Genomic DNA, 21,990 nt, shown 5'->3' with positions numbered 1-21,990 from the left:
AAGCCATCCTATATTATTAATCATGGCTCCTAAAATGAAACGGCGCTCAATAAAGCCTAAAGTGGCATGGCCTATCATAGATAAATGACCCATAGGCTTTGGCATCAGTGATAGAGAGCTTTCATCACTTTCTAATGCAGCTCAGCCAGGATTTACTGAGACCCTATTACATTCCAGCTGGTTTCTGCTTGACCCCAGGGGATTACAAAGATGAGCAGAATGTGTTTCCTGTCCTTGGGGAGCTTACCCTCTGACAGGTGGGCATGAGATACTCCAGAGACTCACGAGGTAAAGTGTTCCAGTCTCTGTCCAGTGCACACAGTGGTGCTCAGAGATGGGAGGAGGGGAGGGCGCTCATGTCCTGATCCCCTCAGAGCCTCCCTTCGCTGCCACCACCCAAACAGAACCCAAGCATCTGCCAAGACCTGGGGTCCAGCTGTCCCTCTCCTCCTCCTGAGCCACTCTTCCTTCCGTCCTGCCCACTGGAGACCAGCAGAGCAGTTGCATCCTTGGCTTGGAGTTTAGGACGGAAATATGTATAAGGGAGATAAGCCATAGGCACCAGCCTTCCACACGGGCACTGACTCACTTCCTCCGTCTCCTCCAGGGGTGATCCCTGAAAACCTCAGTGCTACGTATGCTCATGTCTAGTTGGGGACCTCACAGAGCAAGCACCAAGACACGAGGGATGGGCCTGTTATTTTATTTACTTCCCTCGGGGCCTAGCACAGTGTTATACATACGGTGATGCTCAGTGTTCCAGGAATAAAGTCAGTGTCCCATGAATTAGTTAATGAACCACCCTAACTATCAAATGCTTGAGTTTCCAACGTGGACTCTCCAGCCTCCTAGACATCACATTAAAACTTTTTTTGAATGGAAAGTTGCCTAGTCACTGTGGAAAGGGAGACTAATACAGAAATGTTTAGAGAAAAAGTCATCTCCAGCCCCACAGAGGTCCTTGTTGGCATTTCATTGTCTTTCTCCAGTCTTTTCTCAGAGTAGAATTTTCTTACAAAACTGAGGTCGGACATTGTGTAATTTCCGTATCGTGTTTTGTAAACCTATCATTATTTACAAACATGTTTCATACAAATTCTAAAACATCATTTTTGAAATTCCATAATACCGCATTATGTGGGTATGCCCTGATCTGTTTAGCAGCTCTCTTTCTGTTGGAAATGCATCTTGCTGCCAGCTCTTCTTTAGGTGTTTATCTTTAATGTTCTGGTTTTTTGCATGCCAGGCTACTACATATATCTCCTTGCCTTCACCTGCTCCCTCTGTTAGAAGCCCCTTTTTCTTCTTCTTTCTCCTCATTTTTAATTCTTTTTCTTGAGTTTTATCCCCCACTCCTATAGACACCTTGATCAAGGTTTCCACTCCACATTTGTGCACTAGCAATCATTCCTGCCATATTCCATTAAAATACTTGACACCTCACAGAGATCAGGCTGTTTCCCAGCCATCTGCGATTGATTGTACTTGTAAGAGAGCTCTCTGTGTGTCTCTTCCCATAAATGTGCTCCTGTGTGTGTCCGAGCATGTATGTGCACGAGTTGATAACTTGTATGTTGATGACAGTGTGTATATGCATACATGTGTATGTATATATTTGTGGGTGTCGTGCGTGTGGTCTGAGGGCAGGTGTGTTCAGGTGGTGACTGGGCCATATTGAAAGCACTGGAACTCACTCTCCTACAAGGCTTGCTCTTCAGTTCTCTAATTAATGCTGTTTCCACTATGGAAAAATGTCATTGTTCCTTCCTTTTGTGTTATTTGTTGTTTGGGGTCCATCACTCTATGGTGATTAATGACCCCCCAACAACTACACCCGGCTGGTATTCTTTGCAAGACTGTCCGAGGGTAATCAGAAACTATTGCTTTGGCAACAGTCTGAGCTAGTAAATTGTCAACTCAAAGACTGTTCCAGTACCAGTTGGAATCTTCTGAGTCATGGATGAAAGAGAGAACCATTATATAGTAGAGGAAGAGTGACTATTTATTCTGAAGAAGAAAGATGAAGAAAAATTAATGACTGGCTCCAAGTCTACGTATGGTGACTGTGTTTCATTCATCGATAGTTGTCTCAAGCATTAACGTTATATTAGTAGCAGCTTTAGTTAAATTTGATCTGGCTGAATAAGGATCATACTAGAAGTGGGTTTTTGAGTTGAAAGCCATCAGCCCAATGCCCTATTCCTGTGGATGCTGTCTTCAGAGACCTCTTCTCTCTGATGTTTCATGGCCTTGGGAAGGCTTGCAGATCCTCTGTGAAGGGGTACCATTGGCCAACAGACCTCAGAAAATGCAAGACTGGTTTAAGGTGGTGCTGTGCTAAGTCACTTCATTCGTGTCCGATTCTTTGCAACCCTAAGGACTGTAGTGTGTCAAGCTCCTCTGTCCATGGGATTCTCTAGGCAAAAATACTGGATTGGGTTGCCATTTCCTTCTCCAGGGGATCTTCCTTACCCAGGGGTCATACCTGAGTCTCTTAAAAAGTCTCCTGCATTAGCAAGCGGGTTCTTTACCACTAGGGCCACCTGGGAAGCCCTGGTTTAAGGTGGAGGCCAATGGAAAGATATGAGAAACAAAATAAGAAATTATGGACAATAATATATTAAGACTTTAAATTAGACATTACAATTTCCTAATTTTAGAAATTCACATTCCACTCAGTTCGAGTAGCTGATATTTTAGATGACTGAAGGCAATTTTATCATGGTTTATGTTTTCTTTAACTGTTTATAAGGGAAATGTAACAAGTGTAAACCTATCAACAACAACACATCAAAAAGCCAACAATTCTTCCCAGCGCTTGAGAAGTACCAATTTATAAACAAACTATGCTAATTATAAACTATTTTTTTTGTATCCCAAAATTTATACCTAGAGTGCCTTTTTTTTTTTTCAGTTGAGGCAAAAAGAAAAACACATGGCATAAAATTCAGCATCCCAACGTCTCCAGGTGTACAGTACAGTGTGGTTAACTACAGGTGCATTGCTGTCCAACAGATTCCCCAGAATGGAGTGCTTTTTGAAGTAGATACCCATTCAGACACAGAACAAGCAGAGTCACGGCTTTAAATATAATCTCTTAAGTCAGACTTCATCCATTCGTTCCGTTTTGAAGTAAGATGATATTCCTCCAGTCTGTGATGTGTCAGATAAATCAGAGAGCAAGAAGAAGACAGAAATTAAGATCATTTTGATTCTTTCCTGGATTCCATTCTAGCTGTGTGATCATGGACAAATCACTTAACTTCTCTGGGCTTATTTTCTTCTAAGAATGTCAGCCTCGTGTCTAGTTTTCCTTTAATTCTGATATTCAAAGACCTCCTGAAATGAATTAAATTTCACTGTATAACGTAATTTACCTGGATGGATTCACTAAGAAGGGCTGCAAAACATCTCTGCCGAAATTGAAGAGGGCCAGCTTTGCCTAGGTCCAGACGTCAGACGACTAGTTTGCGGCTCTGCCTTGCAGATTTGTGAGTCTCGGATCCGGAAGCCGTTGCTATGACAGCTCTTCCTTGTTGATTAGAATTTATATTCCAGAATGTTAGGCATAGAGAACATTTCTCTAAAGCACACTATTTTTTTCTCCTTGCTCCCCGCATAAGACTATAGTTGAAACTGCCCTGAGGGAGAAAATAGCTTAAGCCTGAGCTGCAAGCCCTCCTCAGCGTGGAGGTTAAGGCGACAGTTATGACTTCAGGGCCGTGGGGGCTGTGCGCCTGTCGAGCGTCTGTCTTGCTCACACCGGAGCTTATTCTCCAGCCTCCTCTCACCCTTCTCCCTGCAGCTGGAAAGGTCGTTCAAGTTCATGAGAGAAGCTGAGGACCAGCTGAAGGCTATCCCCCAGTTCTGTTTCCCCGATGCCAAGGACTGGACTCCGGTCCAGCAGTTTACCAGGTATGTGCTGGTGTCTCCCCGCCCTCCCCCGGCCCTGCCAAGACTCAAGTGAGAGCTAGAGAGAGGTCGTCGATGGCAGAACCTGTACATAAGTCAGTCCTACTGGTAAGTGATCCTGACAGACTCTAGTGTATGAATTTCCCCCACGGTGTTTGCAAAGCATGCCTGAAGACAAGACTCATTTTGCCAAATGTGCAGGTTCCCAGACCTCCCACTCCATCTTGGAATGTGTTTCATAAGCTGACGTGATGGGCAATAAGGTAATTCATAGTCCAAGAAAACCTTGTCCAGTGCTGTGAAAATACTTCTTCAGCAACACATCTAGCCGTTACTCAGATTGTCATAAGTTTACATTTCTGCTTTAACCCATATTGTTGGGTGACAGGTTTTTTTGTATCAGAGGTCTCAACAACTGACCAAACTCAGGAGGCTCCAAATCCTAAGTGTTCGAGGGACACTGAGTACCTTGAAGTTGGCCCAGCAGTCTTTAAGGACAGTCGCAGCCTCGGTGCCCAGGAGAGCTGCCCCATGGGCAGCCCCAAGAAGGGCACCACCATTGCCTACTGCTACCCAGCTCCCCCCCATACCCCCCAGTCTTGAGTCACTCCCGGGCTCACCCCAGGAGAGGACCAATGAGCACTGTGTCTGTTCTATGGGATGGCCCAGGTCATAGGATTATATGAGGGCTGAGGGTGGAAAGAAAAGTCCTCACTTCCTCTCAGGACACAGCAACACTTGAGATCCCCGTATCCCTGACAGAGACTCCGGAGCCACAGCCCAGAGATGGACGGGCGGGACAGGGAGCTGCACTTTCTGACAGCCTCCTCCCGAATGTCCCCTGGTGGCTCAGCACGATGCAACTTTTGTTCTGTTTTGTAACACACTTCGTCTTCTTTTTCCAGTTGCTTTAGATGTAAAGTTACTTTGTCTATTTGATGTTTTTCTTGTTTCTTGAGGTGGGATGGTATTGCTATAAACTTCCCTCTTAGAACTGCTTTTGCTGCATCCCATAGGTTTTGAGTTGTGTTTTCATTGTCATTTGTTTCTAGAGATTTTTGACTCCCCTTTGATTTCTTCAGTCACCTGTTGGTTATTTAGAAATGCCTTGTTTAATCTCCATGTGTTTGTGTTTCCTACGGCTTTTTTCTTGTAATTGACACCTAGTCTCATAGCGCTGTGGTCGGAGAGTAACGCACTGCCTTTCATTTTCCCAACCACAGTGAAACATTCTCGTTTGTCTTAACTGGAGAAGATGGGAGCAGAAGGTTTGGTTACTGCCGAAGACTGCTGGTCAGTATCCCCTGCTGTCCGGCAGCGAGAGCTCCATGCGGAGCCCCCACTGGCTTCCTAGGACCTCATTCACCACCGGCCACAAGAGAAGGGACTGGAGGTGTAGCGAGTTTGTCAGGGTCGTTAAACACGGGGAGGAGTGTTTGGGGGTCCACGCAAGCCTCACTGTGGATGGAAACACTGTCTGCCTCCCTTGAAAAGAAAATACTTTCTCCACTGCTTTCCCTGCCAAATAAATGACCATCCCCCCTTAAGGCAGGTGTCCTTTCTAATAAAGTGTGCTCAACAGACACTGAGAGCTTACAGAGAACTTTCATAATACTGGTAAGGGCCGAAGAAGGATGGCTTTACGGTTCATGACACAAATAATTTAAGTGTCTCCTTCAGAACATTAACCTTTAAAAGTCAGACACTTACTTCAGTGATATGATCATGCCAAAACATTTTAGAGCTTGTCTTTTTGAGGCCCGTTTTTGGGAGTACCTTCAGTAGTGCAAATCATTTTCCACTGAGAGCGTATTTTAGTCTTGTTATACATAGGCTAATAGAGTCAAGAATAATGTGTGGCACATAGTGGCTGCTCAGTAAATATTTGTTCAGTTCAGTTCAGTCGCTCAGTCATGTCCGACTCTGCGACCCCATGCATCGCAGCACACTGATTAGTGAATAAAACAAGTATGGATAATAATCGAAAAAGTTAAGTGGGATAATAAATTCTGTTACTATAATTACTTTGGAGTTTAAGTACTGAGATTGTTTTCCTTTTTGGTTTTGAAAATTAATAGTTTCCAAAAAGGATTTTTAGAAAAGATTTCTCATTTGGAGTTATAATAATTATAAGGAATAAATAAGTTCCTTGAGAAAAACCACAGTGATATGAGTAATATGAGTAAACAAGTTAAGTGATATGAGTAAACAAGATTCCTCATTTTATGGTTCTGTAGGCCACATTGAGCTCCTACTGTGTGCACAAAACTCTTGATTTGGTCCCTTTGGGAGAATTTGAACACACGTCTACGTAACCAGAAGCGGTTCCACCTGTAAGACGGGATATCAGTAACTGCTTACCTTATTGATTTTCAAAAACTCTGGTTTGTGGAAACAGTCGGCACCATGTTAAAAACATCTGGGGTCTTTCCTCCCCTGAGATTGGTCACACTCATAATCTCCTTGTGTTTCACTCCCAAAAGCCTGGTGGCAAAGGAAAGCGTCTCCCTGAAGTCTACTGCATCGTGAGCCGCCTGGGATGCTTCAGCCTCTTTTCAAAGGTGAGGACTTGGGCCCCAGAGAAGGGAGGGAGCGCGTGGGAGTTGCAGGGCCCAGGAGGACTCAGGAGACACCCCAACTCCCAGGACTTTTTATCTTCTTATTCCCCAACCTGTTTTCCTTGCCACTTCCTCCTCCTCCCTTCCTTGAGCCTCGCTGAGATAATCATTGGGACAGGAAATGAATGGATGAAGGTTGTGGCCCAGAAAGTGAGGGAGGGGAAAAGGACAAATTAATTTCAGTTGAGGATGGAGGGGCAAAGGCTCCCCCCAGAATGTTCCATGTGCTTTACTTTCCCTCTCATAAGCATTATCTTTTGTCACATTATGTGTGCTGTATGTTTGTTACGTGTATTTGTTGTGTATGTGTGAGATTTGTTATTGTAAGACTACTCTAAGTCTGTCAAAGTGAAAGTGAGAGTCTCTCAGTCATGTCCGACTTTTTGCGACCCCATGGACTGTATACAGTCCATGGAATTCTCCAGGCCAGAATACTGGAGTGGGCAGCCTTTCCCTTCTCCAGGGGATCTTCCCAACCCAGGGATCGAACCCAGGTCTCCCACATTACAGGCAGATTCTTTACCAGCTGAGCTATAAGGAAAGCCCAAGAATACTAGAGTGGGTAGCCTATCCACTTCTCCAGAGGACCCAGGAATCGAACTGGGGTCTTCTGCATTGCAGGCATATTCTTTACCAACTGACCTATCAGGGAAACCCTCTATCAAAATCTTAGTATAACTTGGTCCTTCTTTTTGGAAAATGAAGCAATATATCAGGACATAGGAATTGCCGTGGTGAATTGGCACAGCCACCCCAGTATTCTGGATTGGCATAAATTACTATGCTGTCTGATGCCAATCTCAAAAATTAGGTGTAACTCAACATTTGTTTCTTCTGTCAATGAGACATAAATATTTAATCTATACATGTATTTTAAGTCCTTAAGCATGTATTTCAGTCCAGGTTTTCTTTTGGAGAATTGAAGTCCTGCATCTACTGTCTGTGGATGAAAGCCCCACTCCCTCAGCATTCTGAACCAAAATTCCTGCTCCTGCCCACCCTGTCCTGAGCTCAGAAGAGGCCTGAATCAGACTGATGCAGTGTGACCTCTGGCTGTGGTAGAGCTTGTACTTTACACAGTCAGAAGTGATTAATGGTACCAGCGTCACCTGAGTCATGGCCTTCACTCCACGTGAGGAGATAGTCATTGTACATTGCAGTCAATCACTCACAAGCTCTGGCTCAGATTTGCATTGCTGCTCATGCCAGTCTTCATCATGGGTTTGTTTCAACATGGAGAGGAGGCTGTAGGTCAGAGACCCTATTGTTGTGAGAACGCTTATGAATCTAGGAGTAAATGGCTCCTGCGAGGTAGGCCAGCCTCCAGCAGCAGCTCTGAAGTTCACATAAGCTGCATTGCTACGTCATGGGCAGGAGATGCAGAGCAAGCGAATATCCTAACATACTCGTGTGATGCACAATCCTGCATTTTCATGTCAGTTTTGTGACTGTGATTTTTTTAAGAATATAGTATGAAGACTTGCTGAAGACCTCATGGCAAATATTCAGCATAGAACCATAGACAGAGCTTTGGCCTAACTGATTCCAAGACCTCAGGCTATTGCTAGGTGAGGGGCAAGGACCATTATGGCAAATTGTCCTTCAGTAAAGACAAAAGGATAATGGATAAGAACAGCTTTCAGAATCTCTGAAGAAAGTATAAGTATCGTTGCAATGATGCTGTGTTAACAAACCACAGTGGCTTAAAGCAGCTACCATTGACTCCCACAAAGGGGCAGGGCTCTGGGGTTCTGCTCTGCTGGACTCCGTGGCTCACTCACCCTTGTGCTTCCAGTAGGCTGGGGGTTGGCTGGTCCAGGCTGGCTGGGCTGTGCTTCAGGCTGCAAGTCTGGATGTGGGTTTGTCACCCCCCCTCCCCGAGATAGGAAGCTGTCCCATGCATGCACAGGGAGGCAAGCAGAAACACGTAAGGCAAGTTTCTGCTTGCCTCCCAAGCCCTGGGCTTAGCACAGGCACATGGTCACTTCTGCCTCATCCTGCCTGCCCAGTGGTCCTCAACTTTTTCTCATTATTGTTCTAGTGAACAGCCTTTTTAGATATTGTTTTTCCTCAGTTGCCTCTCCTCCCATCAAATTTTTAACTTTTTGTCATATTATTTTCTTTTTACTGTGCTAAAACGTACATAACATTAAACGTACCATTTCAGTCATTTCTAAGTGTACAGTTGATTGGCATTATGTTTATTCACTTTGTTGTGCCACCGTCTCCACCATCCATCTCCAGAACTCTTTCATCTCCCCAGACTAAAATTCGGTGCCCATTAAACACTAACCCTCTGTCCTCTCCTCCCCCAGCCCCTGGCAACCACCACTCTACTCTACTTTCTGTCTCTTTTATGAGTTTGACTCGAGGATCTCATGTAAGTGGAATCATATAGTATTTGTCCCTTTTGTGTCTGGCTTATTTCACTTAGCAGAACTTTCAAATCATCCATGTTGCAGCATGTATCAGTATTTTATCCCATCATATTGAATAAGATTCCATTATATAGGTAACACGTTTTGCTTATTATTCATAAGTTAATGGATGTTTCGATTATTTCCTTTTTTGGCTACTATGAATAATGCTGCTTTGAACATTCGTGTTCAAGTTTTCGTGTGAACATGTTTTCATTTCCGTTGGTTAAATACCTAGGAGTGGATTTGCTGGGTCATGTATGTTTAATTTCTTGAGAAGCCGCCAGACGATTTTCAAAAGAAAAACTCCACTAGTTTACATCTCCACCCGCAGTGTTTGAGGGTTCCAATTTCTCCACTTCCTCACCAACACCTGTTACCTGGTTTTTTTTATTACAGTCCAATGGCTCAAGTGGCATCTCATTGGTTTTGGTTTGTGTGGTCCTAATGGCTTCCCCCCAGAGAAAATTCACTTCTACAGATATATCACATATCTGTTTACGTACTTTGGCCCCTTAGAAGGGCACAAACCCTCACGATACCTAAGTTTTTTCACCAACCCCCAACCAATTTTTACCCCCTTGGGGGGCGCTATTCTTCCCATTGAGAACGTATATCATAATCAATGTCACAGGGGAATGCAAACGGACAGAAGGACAGTTTTCAAAGTCAAGGGGGCAGGAACTATACTTCACCCTTTAAGTGGGAGAATTTGTAGAGCCACATGGAAAAGAGTGGCTGCAGAGAGGGTGGATCTGGGTCTTAACGCACAAGGTGAAAGAGACTGGAGGTTTGGCCTGATGAGGACCCCCTGGCTTCCCCACGGGTCCGCAGCCTTGGTGGCAGGCCCCCTTCATCTGGAAGAGAGCTCCACCTCACAGCCCGACTTTTCTGTCCCTTGCAGATCTTGGATGAGGTGGAAAAACGACGAGGCATCTCTCCTGCCCTGGTCCAGCCTCTCATGAGGAGCGTTATGGAAGCCCCCTTCCCAGCCCTGGGCAAAACCATCATGGTCAAGAACTTCTTGCCTGGGTCAGGAACTGAGGTACGCCATCAGACTCCTCTCCTGTCCCAGGGGGCATAGCCCTGACAGTGATCGGGTCCTGGTGATCCCACGGGCTGGCTTTCAGTGGCCTGTCACATTCAGTGGTGGCCTCTTGCTCCTCAAGCTTTCTCAGATCATCCATCTGTGAGAGAGTCATAAATTCCACCCTAAGTCCAATCCATCCGTTGGTTGCTGAATGAGAAAACTGTGCCAGGGCACTGAACATCTTTAGCTTCTCTTAATAGCCCACCACCTTCATAAATTGTATTTGAACCTTTTTAGGATTTTGATCTATATCACCACTACCACTTAATATGCAAAGCAGATTCTTTTCGGGGAAGACAAGCTCAGTTCAGTTCAGTTCAGTCGCTCAGTCGTGTCTGACTCTTTGCGACTCTATGAGTTGCAGCACGCCAGACCTCCCTGTCCATCACCAACTCCCGGAGTTCACCCAGACCCATGTCCATCGAGTCGGTGATGCCATCCAGCCATCTCATCCTCTGTTGTCCCCTTCTCCTCCTGCCCCCAATCCCTCCCAGCATCAGAGTCTTTTCCAATGAGTCAACTATTCACATGAGGTGGCCAAAGTACTGGAGTTTCAGCTTTACCATCATTCCTTCCAAAGAAATCCCAGGGCTGATCTCCTTTAGAATGGACTGGTTGGATCTCCTTGCAGTCCAAGGGACTCTCAAGAGTCTTCTCCAACACCACAGTTCAAAAGCATTAATTCTTCGGCGCTCACTTTCTTCACAGTCCAACTCTCACATCCATACATGACTACTGGAAAAACCATAGCCTTGACTAGACAGACCTTTGTTGGCAAAGTAATGTCTCTGACAAGCTCAGGTGCTACTTTTTATTCATCCCAGACTTTGAAGCATGTCCCTTTCCTTGGCTGGGTGGGATTTGATACCAGAGCTTGTTTTCATCTTCCCGTCCTTGTATGTGACCCATTCAGCCTTGAGTCTCCAGTTCTAAAGGCCCTCGGAAAAGCGGGTCACCTCTGGGGACGGGCAGGACGAGGATGTGTCTGGGATATTCTGGAACCGCTCAACTTCCTAGCACAGAGATCAGCAGTCTCCCTGCTGCTGCTGCTACTGCTGCTAAGTCGCTTCAGTCGTGTCCAACTCTGTGCGACCCCATAGACGGCAGCCCACCAGGCTCCCCCGTCCCTGGGATTCTCCAGGCAAGAACACTGGAGTGGGTTGCCATTTCATTCTCCAATGCATGAAAGTGAAAAGTGAAAGTGAAGACGCTCAGTCGTGTCCAACTCTTAGCAACCCCATGGACTGCAGCCTACCAGGCTCCTCCCTCCATGGGATTTTCCAGGCAAGAGTAGTGGAGTGGGGTGCCTGCTGCTGGAGAATCCTAAACCACCCCATACGGATGCAGGTGACTTGGCCATGGGGATGTTAACCTTAATGAGCCCCGCTGTCCTTGCAGCACCAGGCCAGTGCCATGCTGAGAGCAGAAGCCAGGTTCTGCTCACCATCAAGAGCATGCACATGAATAGTGACTTGAGATGAACTCAGGAACATGTCAACAAGTACAGAGTGAGGAGATATGTGCACACTATGCATACAAGCTGAAAGAGCCATCCCTGGGGAGGGGTTGGAATGGGGTTGAGTTCATTAAGAATCACCTTGTAGAGGAGAGGAGCCTTGAAAGAAGTGCTTGGATCTGCTGGTCCTTCTTTGTGAGCCTGAAAGTCCCTTGTGAAATCAGACATTCTGCTGTGGGACTCCAAGGGACCAGCCCTCAAAACTCCCTGTGGGGGCTCACGTGTGTCATCGATGGGGTGGGAGGGGGTGGGCTCCAGCCATCATGGCCCGAGGGGCTCTGGTTCTGTGTCCTGTCTCCCCACCTCCACGCAAATTACCCTCACACGCACCGGTGAGATTGAGTCCCTACCAAACGTACCTCCTTTCCCAATCTCCTGCCGTCTTTCTTTCCCCAGTCCCTTTGGTTTTCCTGTTTTTCTCTCCCTCCTCCCCTGGCAGTGGGCCTCCCTGCTGAGGACCACAGGGCCCCAGGCCTGCCCGGTGCGTGAGAGGCCTGGCTGACCAGGCGGCCCCCTCATGCGGCTCGTGTTCCCCAGCAGGTGATTGAACTGTGCCGTCCGCTGGACTCCCGGCTCGAACACGTGGACTTTGAGTCTCTCTTTTCCTCTCTCAGCGTCCGACACCTGCTCTGCGTTTTTGCCTCCCTGCTCCTGGAAAGGAGGGTCATCTTCATCGCAGACAAGCTCAGGTATCAAACCTTGGCAACTTCCGCTGAAGTGTTTGCACAACAGTCAGTCTCGCACTGTCTCTAAAGTGTTTGCGTGACGGTCAGTCTCACACGGGGTGGAACCTGTAGTGGGGGATCGCCTGGAGTTCAGAGGCAGCTCCTCTGCAGAAGGAGTAAGAGTCAGCAGGCAGCTGAGGCTGGAGGCTTGTGAGGCCCCCGAGTTGTGTAAAGTGAGCTGAGCCTGCACTTCTGCACTCTGCTCATCTGGTACTTGGCCTGCTGCTCACTCATTCTGCTAGGCTCTGGGCACCCTACCATGTGCTGGGGAAATGGGGAAAAGACAGAGCTGTGCTTCAAGAGGCCTTGGTCCGGGGTGGGGATGGAGAAGTAAAGAGACCACCCAGTACCGTACTGTAAAGGCCAACTAGAGGCAGAGCATTCTTATTCATAGACAAGACGAGTTCCCTGCATCTTAAGCCCAAGAGCAAGTAGAAAGCATGTTCCAGGCAAAAGGAGCTGTTGGTACAACAGCAGGGAGAATGGAGGCCAAGAGTTCCTCCAGGAACTGCAGAGCAGCTCAGGGTAGTGGAACTGAGAGGAGAGCCAGGGACCAGCAGAGGCAGGCAGGCAGGGCCCTGCTCCCAGGAGGGCTGCAGGACCAGGCAGGAGGCACAGACAGAGCCAGAGGTGTGCCTTCGTCTAGGGCTAACAGAATCCACACACACAGACTCGCTGCCCAGCAGGGTGCACCCACATCCTAGGGTCACGTTCGGTGATTGGCAAAGCACAGGTCACAGATCAAAGAAGATCCTGAAGAAGATGCAGATAGGGGTTGGGGTTAATTCTGAACTTTAAAAAAGAAAAAAAGAATTCTTGGCATTTTCATCATTTCAAAATACTTAATCAGAGCCTTCCTCTCTTTGGAACTGAGGGCGCAGAAGCGCAAGTGGTGGCTGCTGCTCCAGGGAGGGCTGAGCTGTGGGTCCTGGCTCGAGATAAGCCGGCCAAGCGGGAGAGGCCAGCTGGGAGTCCATCTGGAAAGAAGCCGTGCCAAAAACATGTAAAAATCGGTTTGGAGAGGAAATAATGACTCTCGACTCTAGAAAACAAAAGGGAAGAAGAAAAGGGAAAGAAGAGTGCAAAGGACAAAGCGTGTGAACGTGGGGTCCATCCGCAGGCATGGTGGGAGATGGAATCCAGCCCTGTCTCCACCGCAGCCCATCTGGTCACCTTGCTCACGCTCGGGCGTTGGACCGCAGCCACCGGGCTCCTCCCAGGCTGCTCCCGGCCTGCCTGAGAGTTAGCTATTCACAGTTATTGTACTCTCTGTGCACTCTTGTCAGCAGGCCCTGCCTCTAGCCTGCAGCTGGTGCTGTGGGCAGCTCTCCAAGATCCCTGGGCACTGGGGGATTTGGACCAGAGAGTTCTCAAGGTGGGGGCCTGCAAGCTGAGGATGAGGAATAACCCCTGCATGACCAGGATCAGATTTCACCAGTGCTCTAGTGACTCTGTATTCTCTGGAAGCCCCACCATCCCCCACTCTCCACCGTTTTTTTTTTTTAGTTGTTGGATTCTCAGGCTTTCCTTGGGAGGAGGGGAAAGTGATGGGTCTCTGAAAGACCCAGGTCAGAAGTGGAAGGCCCTCCAGGGAGTGGAGATGGGGCAAATAGTCCCGAGGGCCGCTTGCTTCTGGTTTAAAGATGTCAGGCTCAGGAAGGGTCCAGCCTGCCCAAATATCTGAGAAGACGGATGTGACTCAAGAGGAGCAGGGGACCAGGGCCCGTGGCCCCCCACTCTAACCCAGGCTTTCTTCAGGCAGGGAGGAGAAGGGATAATATCATTTATTTTTCTCACAAAGGGACAATGAAAGGAGACAGTGGGAACAGAAAGGGAGGGAGCCGCATCAAAGACAGAGGCATCCCTGCAGGGCAGCAGCAGGCATATGTCAGAGGCTTTGGGTGCTGAGACACCCGCAAGGGCTTAGGACAGAGACCTCTGGGGAAGGCCTTGACCACTTCACCTAGTCCCTGGAGAGACTTCTGGGTTGACAGGTGGGACTCACACAGAGCTGTTGTCATGAGAGACAATGAAAGGAACCCCTCCCTGAGCATGGGGCCTGCCCACTGCCGGGTATTGCTCAGTCCTCCCAGCCCCCTCCCCTCCTGCCCTGGCAGGAGACAAGTCACTGCGGTGGTCTGATTGGAGGGACTTTGGGGTTTCTGTCATCACCCCGCCTCCCAGGGTGCCTGGCACTCTGCCCTGAGAGATTGAGCCTCTCGGAGCAGCAAACACCCACAAGAGGGTAAAATGCCAGCCGTGGCTGCAGGACGCTGTTCTTGCCGTAAGGCTCTCACTGCCCGCTGGCTGTTTTCTTTTGCAGCAGCTACCAGCCACGGGGCGCTGAGGAGGTAGGATTTTTGTCGGGTGGGGCGCAGGAACGTGGATAACTTGGGTGCCCTCTTTGGGTCCAGAGCCAGCGTGTGCGTGTGCTCGCATGTGTGTATGAAATACCGAAATTACACTGCAGACCCTTTGCGACATTCAGGCTGGCACATCGCTCTCATCCCACGGGAGGGGCCTTCCCAGACAGCAGGGAGGTCTGAATGTCCTCAGCTGCTGGCGCTGGGTCTCCTCCTTTAGGAAACAAGGGCTCCTCCGTGCCCAGCCACTCAGAGCTCTGAATTGCTAGGGCTCCGATGTCTCATTGTCCCCAGAAGTAGCCCGTGATTATCCCATTACAAATGGCTTCAAGTGTTCTCTCTCTTGCTCAATAAATTTGCTTTTCAGCCAACACTAGTTAAGTGCAGATCTGAAGAAGCGAGGAGAGAAAGGCCCTGAGAGCGCTGAGGCAGAAAGCACAGTGTGCCTAAACCTGATGAGAACAGCAACAGCTGAGCCCTGAGGTGGGGAACCAGCGAGCTGCCCTGGGCTTGGCTCCTCCATTCTCTCAGCCTCCTGAGAGCTCCATCAGTTTGGTTCTGTTAGCGGGAGACTAAGAAGCACACGGAAGTGAAGTCACTTTGCTCAAGGAAGGGGTCAGTGGGAGAGCTGGGATCAAACAGGGGTAGCTGGCTCCAGAGAAGACAAGGGGGCGAGCAGGCCGCCATGGCCTGGGTGGAATAGAGGAGTATCTGTGAGGCTGTCTGTCTATACAGATACATAAGGACAGTCTTTTAAAAAACGTGCCATCACAACGTGCTTGGCAGTCCAGCCAGAATTGTCTCCTGAGGAAGCTCAGACATCTGTGCTTTCCTCTCCTGGGCCCACCCACCCTACCAACCCTTCTAGCCGGGACCCCCATGAGGCAGGTGGCTGAGGGAACCTCCAGAGTCTCTCCCAGCTCTGACCTCTGAGTCCATGGGCTGGGGTGCCCCAGGTGTCTGCCACACCCCTTGGTGTCTGCCCACCCAGCAATCTTGGTCCCGGACCTGCTGAAGTACCCTTCCCCCATTCCTGACCCAGGACTCATCCGTCTCAGGCATCCTGTGTCCCAGGGGACAACCGCCTCCTCTGCCCAGCTGTGTGATTCCCATGGGACCCCTCCAGCTCAGATGCTCTGGGATCCCACCCTCACATGGCCTACTCCTCTCCCAGGGGGTCTGGTTCAGTAGAAACCATCTGGATAGCATTTTCCTGAGAGTGATTCTAAACGTAGGCGCTTCAGGATGGTGAGGTGCCGAGGTAACTAACTGTGAGTGCCCTTCTAACTCCCCGCTTAACCTTATCTGGGTTGAAGATAAATACACCCCGTGTTACAGATCCACTCTCCCAGGACTCCCAGGCCTCTGCTCTAGCCTGTGCTCAGAAGTCAGGGCACCATCTGTACCTCCTCTTGCAGCTTTAAGTGCTTTCTTCTGAGGGGGCCTCAGCGCAGCCTCCTCTTTGGGGGTCTCTCTGACCCTCAGACTTGCCCCCTCCCCTAACAGAGAGCCCACACAGGAAGTCTGGCTCACCTGTGAAATAGGGACCTAGCTAATGATCAGAGCACAGAAACGCCTCCAGAGAACATGGTGCTTGTGAAGTTACTGAGTGAGAAAGCCAGAACCCATCTTCTCTTCTCCAGCCTGTTCCACCTAAGGGGTTCCTCTGGGAGGAATCAGCCACCACCTACTTCTGATTTATGGGAAAATAGCTCTAAGGAATTGAAGCATTCTTCAGCTGCTGCTGCTGCTGCTAAGTCGCTTCAGTCGTGTCCGACTCTGTGCGACCTCATAAATGGCAGCCCACCAGGCTCCCCCGTCCCTGGGATTCTCCAGGCAAGAACACTGGAGTGGGTTGCCATTTCCTTCTCCAAGGCATGAAAGGGAAAAGTGAAAGTGAAGTCGCTCAGTTGTGTCCGACTCTTCAGCTAGGCCATGACAAACCAGTGGCTGGCGGCAAGTCGTCTGACCTGGAAAAGCCTCTGAAGAAAGCCTTCAGCCTAAGTTCAGCCCGTGCTTCCGCCCTCATCAGTGGGCACCACTTGCTCTCTACGGGCTGTGCACGCCCTGATTTCTAGCCCTGCTCAGCTGGAAGTAGAAGTAGGCTGCTCCAGGTTCCCTTCTGTAGCCCCCCATCTTCTCAAGGCCATGGAGCAGGGCATGAGAACAGGGCCCGCCACAGACTCAGTGAGTGGCCCCATGACATCCCGGGGTGAACACTGGCCTGCCGGAGGCCTGTGGTCACTGCCACCAGCACCCTCCCCACCACACAATTCATTTCCTCATCGTTGCAAGTGCGTCTGCCCACTGCAAGAGGAAATAGCTGGGAGTTGTGGCAAATATTGTATGAGTTAGAAAAGGGTTTTAAGTGGAGCCAAAAATGTATCAAATTTAGAATAACATTCTTGCTCCGTTTCATCTTTACGGTGGACGTTGAGTGTTCCTTAAGGCTCTGTCAAGCCAAAGTTTAGCAGATGGGAAAGAAAGAATGTTGTTGTGATCGCTTGTTCTGTTGTCATAACAACCTAAATAAATATTTCCCTATACCCCTTTCTTCATTTCCCTGATGATAAACATTTTGTTTTTTCGTTTATTAATTTCAGTTCCCAAGGTTTTGGCCAAATCTACACACTAGGCTGAGTAAGAGTCAGAGCTGCACATAAACAATTTGTGTAAAAGTTTTAGGCAGGACGACGGTTTTTAATATTCGAGAAAGTTATTTATCTTTCCGTAGTGCATTCACACCAGAAGCTAAACGACAGACTTCTAGTGAATGATAAGTGGGATTCGGTGGTCAAATCTGGGCAAATAGTAGAGCTTGAATCTTGGCCTCGACGTAAGTTGACTACACAGATAAGTCCATGTGTAGCTGTGCATCTTCATCTTGTTTGTTGTGTGCTCCTTTTAGTTCATTTTTAATCCATTTCTGTAGGTTTAAATGGGGCCCCATATCCTGTCTCAATCAGTTGCACCATAGTGTTTCAGAAGAAGGTTGGGTTTGTGGCACACCCTCTCCAGGCAAGTGAGCTTGCCAAGGGCTACTTGGGAGTGGGGGTAGCCGCCATCTTGGTGGTCCGACACCTAGAGTACTACTTCAGAGGTCCTCAAGAAGCTAACAGGGAGACACCTATGTTTAGTTCAGCAGAGTGCTGGGAAAATGCCATCGGACTGATTACACATGAAGTATTAACTACCTTTTTTTTTTTTGCCTATGAACACCAAGATAACTTTGAAGCAAGGTTTAGACAATAGCATAGCCACAAATTGTCTTTGACTCCAAACCCATCACCAGCAGAATCTCGGATGTAGCATACTCCAGCTCTCTTCTGGGGCCAGGTCCCTCCAGGCTGTGCTGGCTCTAAGCGTAGTCCTTTCAGGGGCTTGCTGTGGCAACTGAAAAACTCGCCAACGTTGTATCCCCTAATTCCTTGGAATGAGATGTCACCATTGCTTTTCTGCCCTGTCTCCATCAGTGAGCTCTAGAATTACCCTCCAGGCCTGGGTTTTTTTCAGTGTCGGTTATTTTCAGCTCCTGGCTCCTACTTCCAGTTCCTGGCTTTCTCTCTGTCTCTCATAGTTCATGGTTGGCAGACTTTAAAGCTGGAACGCCCACTTTCCTTACCTTACAGATGAGGAAGCTGAGGCCTGGAGAAGAGCTTTACCTGAGATCACACAGAGTGTAGCAAACCCAGTGTTGTTGAGGTCCAGCCTGGGTTCTTTTTTAACTCAGTGACACATTTCTACAGGGTCTGAAAGTACAGTAATGGAAGCATGGCAGCCACCTCCCACTAGGTCTCATCAGGCACCAGACCACATCAGAGTCACCGCTGGCTCTGGTTCCTGGGAATCACGCACAAAGGGAGAGACACTTTGCCTGGAATCCTAAAGGATGCTGATGGACTCACCCTGCAAACTCCTGGGGTCTCTCCAACTCTGGAAACTCATCCTTCACTTTTCTGGTAGCATCTTAGAGAAAGCTCTGCACTTGACTCTTTGTGTTTGCTAGGTGAATTGGGAGGCTGCTGAGCATAGTAATAACTAACCGCAAATTGGGCTAGGACCCTGTTGCTGGGCAAGATTGAGGGCATGAGGAGAAGGGGATGACAGAGGATGAGGTGGTTGAATGGCACCACTGACTCAATGGACGTGAGCTTGAGCAAACTCCGGAGATGGTGAAGGACAGGAAACCCTGGCCTGCTGCAGTCCATGGAATCGGAAAGAGTCAGACACGACTGAGCGATTAAACAAAAACAACACATACGGCACAGGGCTTTGTAGCAGCCAGAACGGAGGCGTCTTCTCCAGGAGAATCTGAGTGCTCACAAGTATATCCTGGTGTCTCTGGACTAATGCTTCAACCCTCAGGAACCACCACCAAGTAGCAAAGCATTCTGGGACCTGACCCTTCTCCCCTGTGCCCATCTTTTAACCTTGTGGCCCAGCCAACCTCCCACTGGGGCATCTCCTCCCTCCCTCACTTTTGTGCAAATTGATCACAGCTGTGGGGGGCCAGCATTCCTTTCCTCCACCCCCACTGTAATGCGAGCCAGCTGCCAGGGCTCTCTCCTAGAACTTCCTTCAAAAACACTGTAACACTGCAGATGCTCAGAAGGCTCCACATTAAGTGGCAAGCGAGCCTGCACAGTCATCCTTAGCATCCCTAGAACCGTAGACTGTTCTTTGCATGTTCCTCAGAAACCACCAGTCCTAGCAGTGCCCGCCCCCATGGAAGCGCCTCTAGCCTTTATGGGTCGGGGAATAAAATCTCAACAAGCTACACTCAGAATAATCCCTTCTTTTCTCTTCTACCATTTTTTTTTAAGATTCACTTATTTTGGGGGTGAGGTGGGTCTTCGTTGTTATACGGAGGGTTTCTCTAGTTGCAGCAAACAGAGGCTACTCTCTCATGGTGGGCAGGCCTCTCATCACAGTGGCTTCTCTTGTTGAGGAACACAGGCTCTAGGGCACACGGGCTTCAGTAGTTGGGGCTCTCGGCTCTAGAGCACAGGCTCGGTAGTTGTGGGTGGCCCACAGGCTTAGTTGCTCTGCGGCATGAAGGATCTTCCCAGACCAGGGATCAAACTGGTGTGCTTTGCATTGCAAGGGGGATTCTTAACCACTGGACCACCAGGGAAGCCCCTCAACAGCTGCCACTTGATGTATTATTTGCAGAATCTGACCTGTCCTTCTAGTGTTTCAAGAGGCAGAATTCTGTTTTAGAATATTGGAGGGAGCTGGAGAACAAGAGGGATGCGACAGTGCCAGCACCGCCTGCCTCTCGGGTGGCTCCTGACGCCTGTGCTCCGCAGGTGCCAGCTAACAAGGTGGCAGTGGAAACCAGGTGGGAAACATGGGGACCCAGCTGCAACAGCGATCAGACTGTTTAAAAAGCAAACAAACAAAAAACACTTGTTAGCAGAATCAACAATGGTAGTACCAACCTACATGGCCAACAGGTGACACGTTGAGTTGTCATTTGTCCCCATCGAGACTGAGTACGCGACTTAGCGACTAAATGACGACAGCAGACTGAGTACCCGTGCCCCTCAGCTCCCTGTGTTCCAGTTAAATGAATGCATTTCTTCTTCCATGACATTTCTTTACCTGCCCTGTGTATCTAGTGCTGCCATTGCTTATCGTCATGTTCTCTACTCGTTCCAGCTACCTTCCCCACCCAGCTCGTTCACACTCGCTGCAGCTGAGCCACACACCCTCCCCCTCCCCCCGCTCCGAGACCCCTGGGCTTCAGCCAGAGACCCAAAGCACAGCAGCAGTGGAGAGAAGGGGAGACTCCCTGCAGACCTCCTCCCTCCAGGGCTGAGGCCAAAAGAAGGCAAAAGGGTAGGAGGCCATTTCTCTGAATTGGTAAAAAAAGAAAGTTACACAGATTTCTTTTTCTTTTTTTAATTTTTAATTGGACTTTGAAAAAAACTTTTTATTTGGGGTTTTTTGGTCGTGCTACATGGCATGCAAAATGTTAGTTCCCTGACCAGGGATCTAACCCATACCCCCTGCATTGGAAGCTCAAAGCCTTAACCACTGGACCTTTGGGGAAGTCCCCAGGCTTGTTTTTCTATTGCAGTAATCAAGAAAAACCCAAAGGCTTCTGGCTATGCTTCTTCATGCCTGCATTCCTCAGTCTGTATCTCTCTACCTTCTCCCATCTGCAGGACTCCTCGCTCCCCACCCTGCCCTCACCCTGAATGCAGAAGTTACTTTAACTTCTTTTTGCCTGGGGTTCACTGTTGTTCAGTTGCTCAGGAGCACCCAACTCTTTGTGACCCTGTGGACTGCAGCACGCCAGGCTTCCCTGTCCTTCACCATCTCCCGGAGTTCTAAAATCGCTTCCAGGTCTAAAATTCTGTGCTTCTGTAACTTCCCCGGAGTCAGAAATGCTTAAACCACACCTCTGAAATGTAAATGCACTCTTAAACATGAGTGCTGCATTTTTATTCTCCTTTAGTGACTTGACTAAAGTGCTAACTTGCTTCAGTCGTGTCCAATTCTTTGTGATCCTATGGACTGTGGCCGGTCAGGCTCCTCTGTCCATGAGATTCTACAGGCAAGAATAATGGAATGAGTTGCTAGGCTCTCCTCCCGGGGATCTTCCCACCTCAGGGAATGAACCCAAGTTTCTTACGTCTCTTGCATTGGTAGGCAGGTTCTTCACCACTAGCGTCCCTCGGGGAGCCCATGACTAAAAAAGCGAGAATTTCAGAAACTTGCTGAAGGGACCATGGATGCCAGAGTCCACGACCTACACCATTGCATGATCCATTCTTTCTCCAAGTGATGTTTAGGAGCTTAATAACAAATGTGCTAAAAAAAAAAAAAAGAGGTGGGTTTCATACACAAGGCTTCCTTCAGGAAATTCCTTCTTAGGGTCTCTTTTAAAGAACTCCCACTAGCCACTTGGAAATGAAAGCCAACATCCCAGTAAAAGGTGTAACATAACAAAATTCCAGCTCAACCATCTCTTTCTACCCACTCCCCACTGCACCTCACCCCCAGCTCTCTAGTCAAAATCATTGGCTTCCAAGCCTTTTTACTACAGTGCACAATTAGAAATACATTTTATATTCAGACCTAATATACACCCCACATAATACATACATATAGTTATTTACAGTTGGGAAAAAAATGCATCATACTCTCTTATTTTCTATTACATTCTTTTTGTTGTAGTTGTTTTTGATACTGATCACAACCTACTGAAATTATTTCAGGACCCCCAATAGGGTGCAAATTATAGTCCGAAAAAACTTGCTCTACACACAACTGTTCTTGTTCATATTATGATGTCCTTCTAGTTTTCTAAGTTATGACCCATAATACTTGAGCAGATCAGC

At 48.3% G+C, this 21,990-nt stretch overlaps 1 protein-coding gene across 4 annotated transcripts in view; it reads left to right on the top strand.

Annotated features, from left to right (window-relative positions):
* The window catches only part of DENND2A (DENN domain containing 2A), a 99,261-nt gene that overhangs the window by 66,311 nt on the left and 10,960 nt on the right, over positions 1-21,990 (top strand). For 3 of the 4 annotated variants that reach the window (XM_055591095.1, XM_055591094.1, XM_055591096.1), the window contains exons 10-14: positions 3,806-3,915; positions 5,136-5,205; positions 6,396-6,473; positions 9,852-9,992; positions 12,091-12,242. In XM_055591095.1, coding sequence (XP_055447070.1) covers positions 3,806-3,915; positions 5,136-5,205; positions 6,396-6,473; positions 9,852-9,992; positions 12,091-12,242 — 551 coding nt within the window. The remainder of the gene's footprint in view (positions 1-3,805; positions 3,916-5,135; positions 5,206-6,395; positions 6,474-9,851; positions 9,993-12,090; positions 12,243-21,990) is intronic. The other variant, XM_055591097.1, reaches the window with a different exon arrangement.

This window comes from Bubalus kerabau, chromosome 8 (assembly GCF_029407905.1).
Source record: "Bubalus kerabau isolate K-KA32 ecotype Philippines breed swamp buffalo chromosome 8, PCC_UOA_SB_1v2, whole genome shotgun sequence".
Classification (NCBI taxonomy): Eukaryota; Metazoa; Chordata; class Mammalia; order Artiodactyla; family Bovidae; genus Bubalus; species Bubalus kerabau.
Note: the sequence above shows the minus strand (reverse complement) of the source record. Positions and strands in the feature narration are given on the sequence as shown.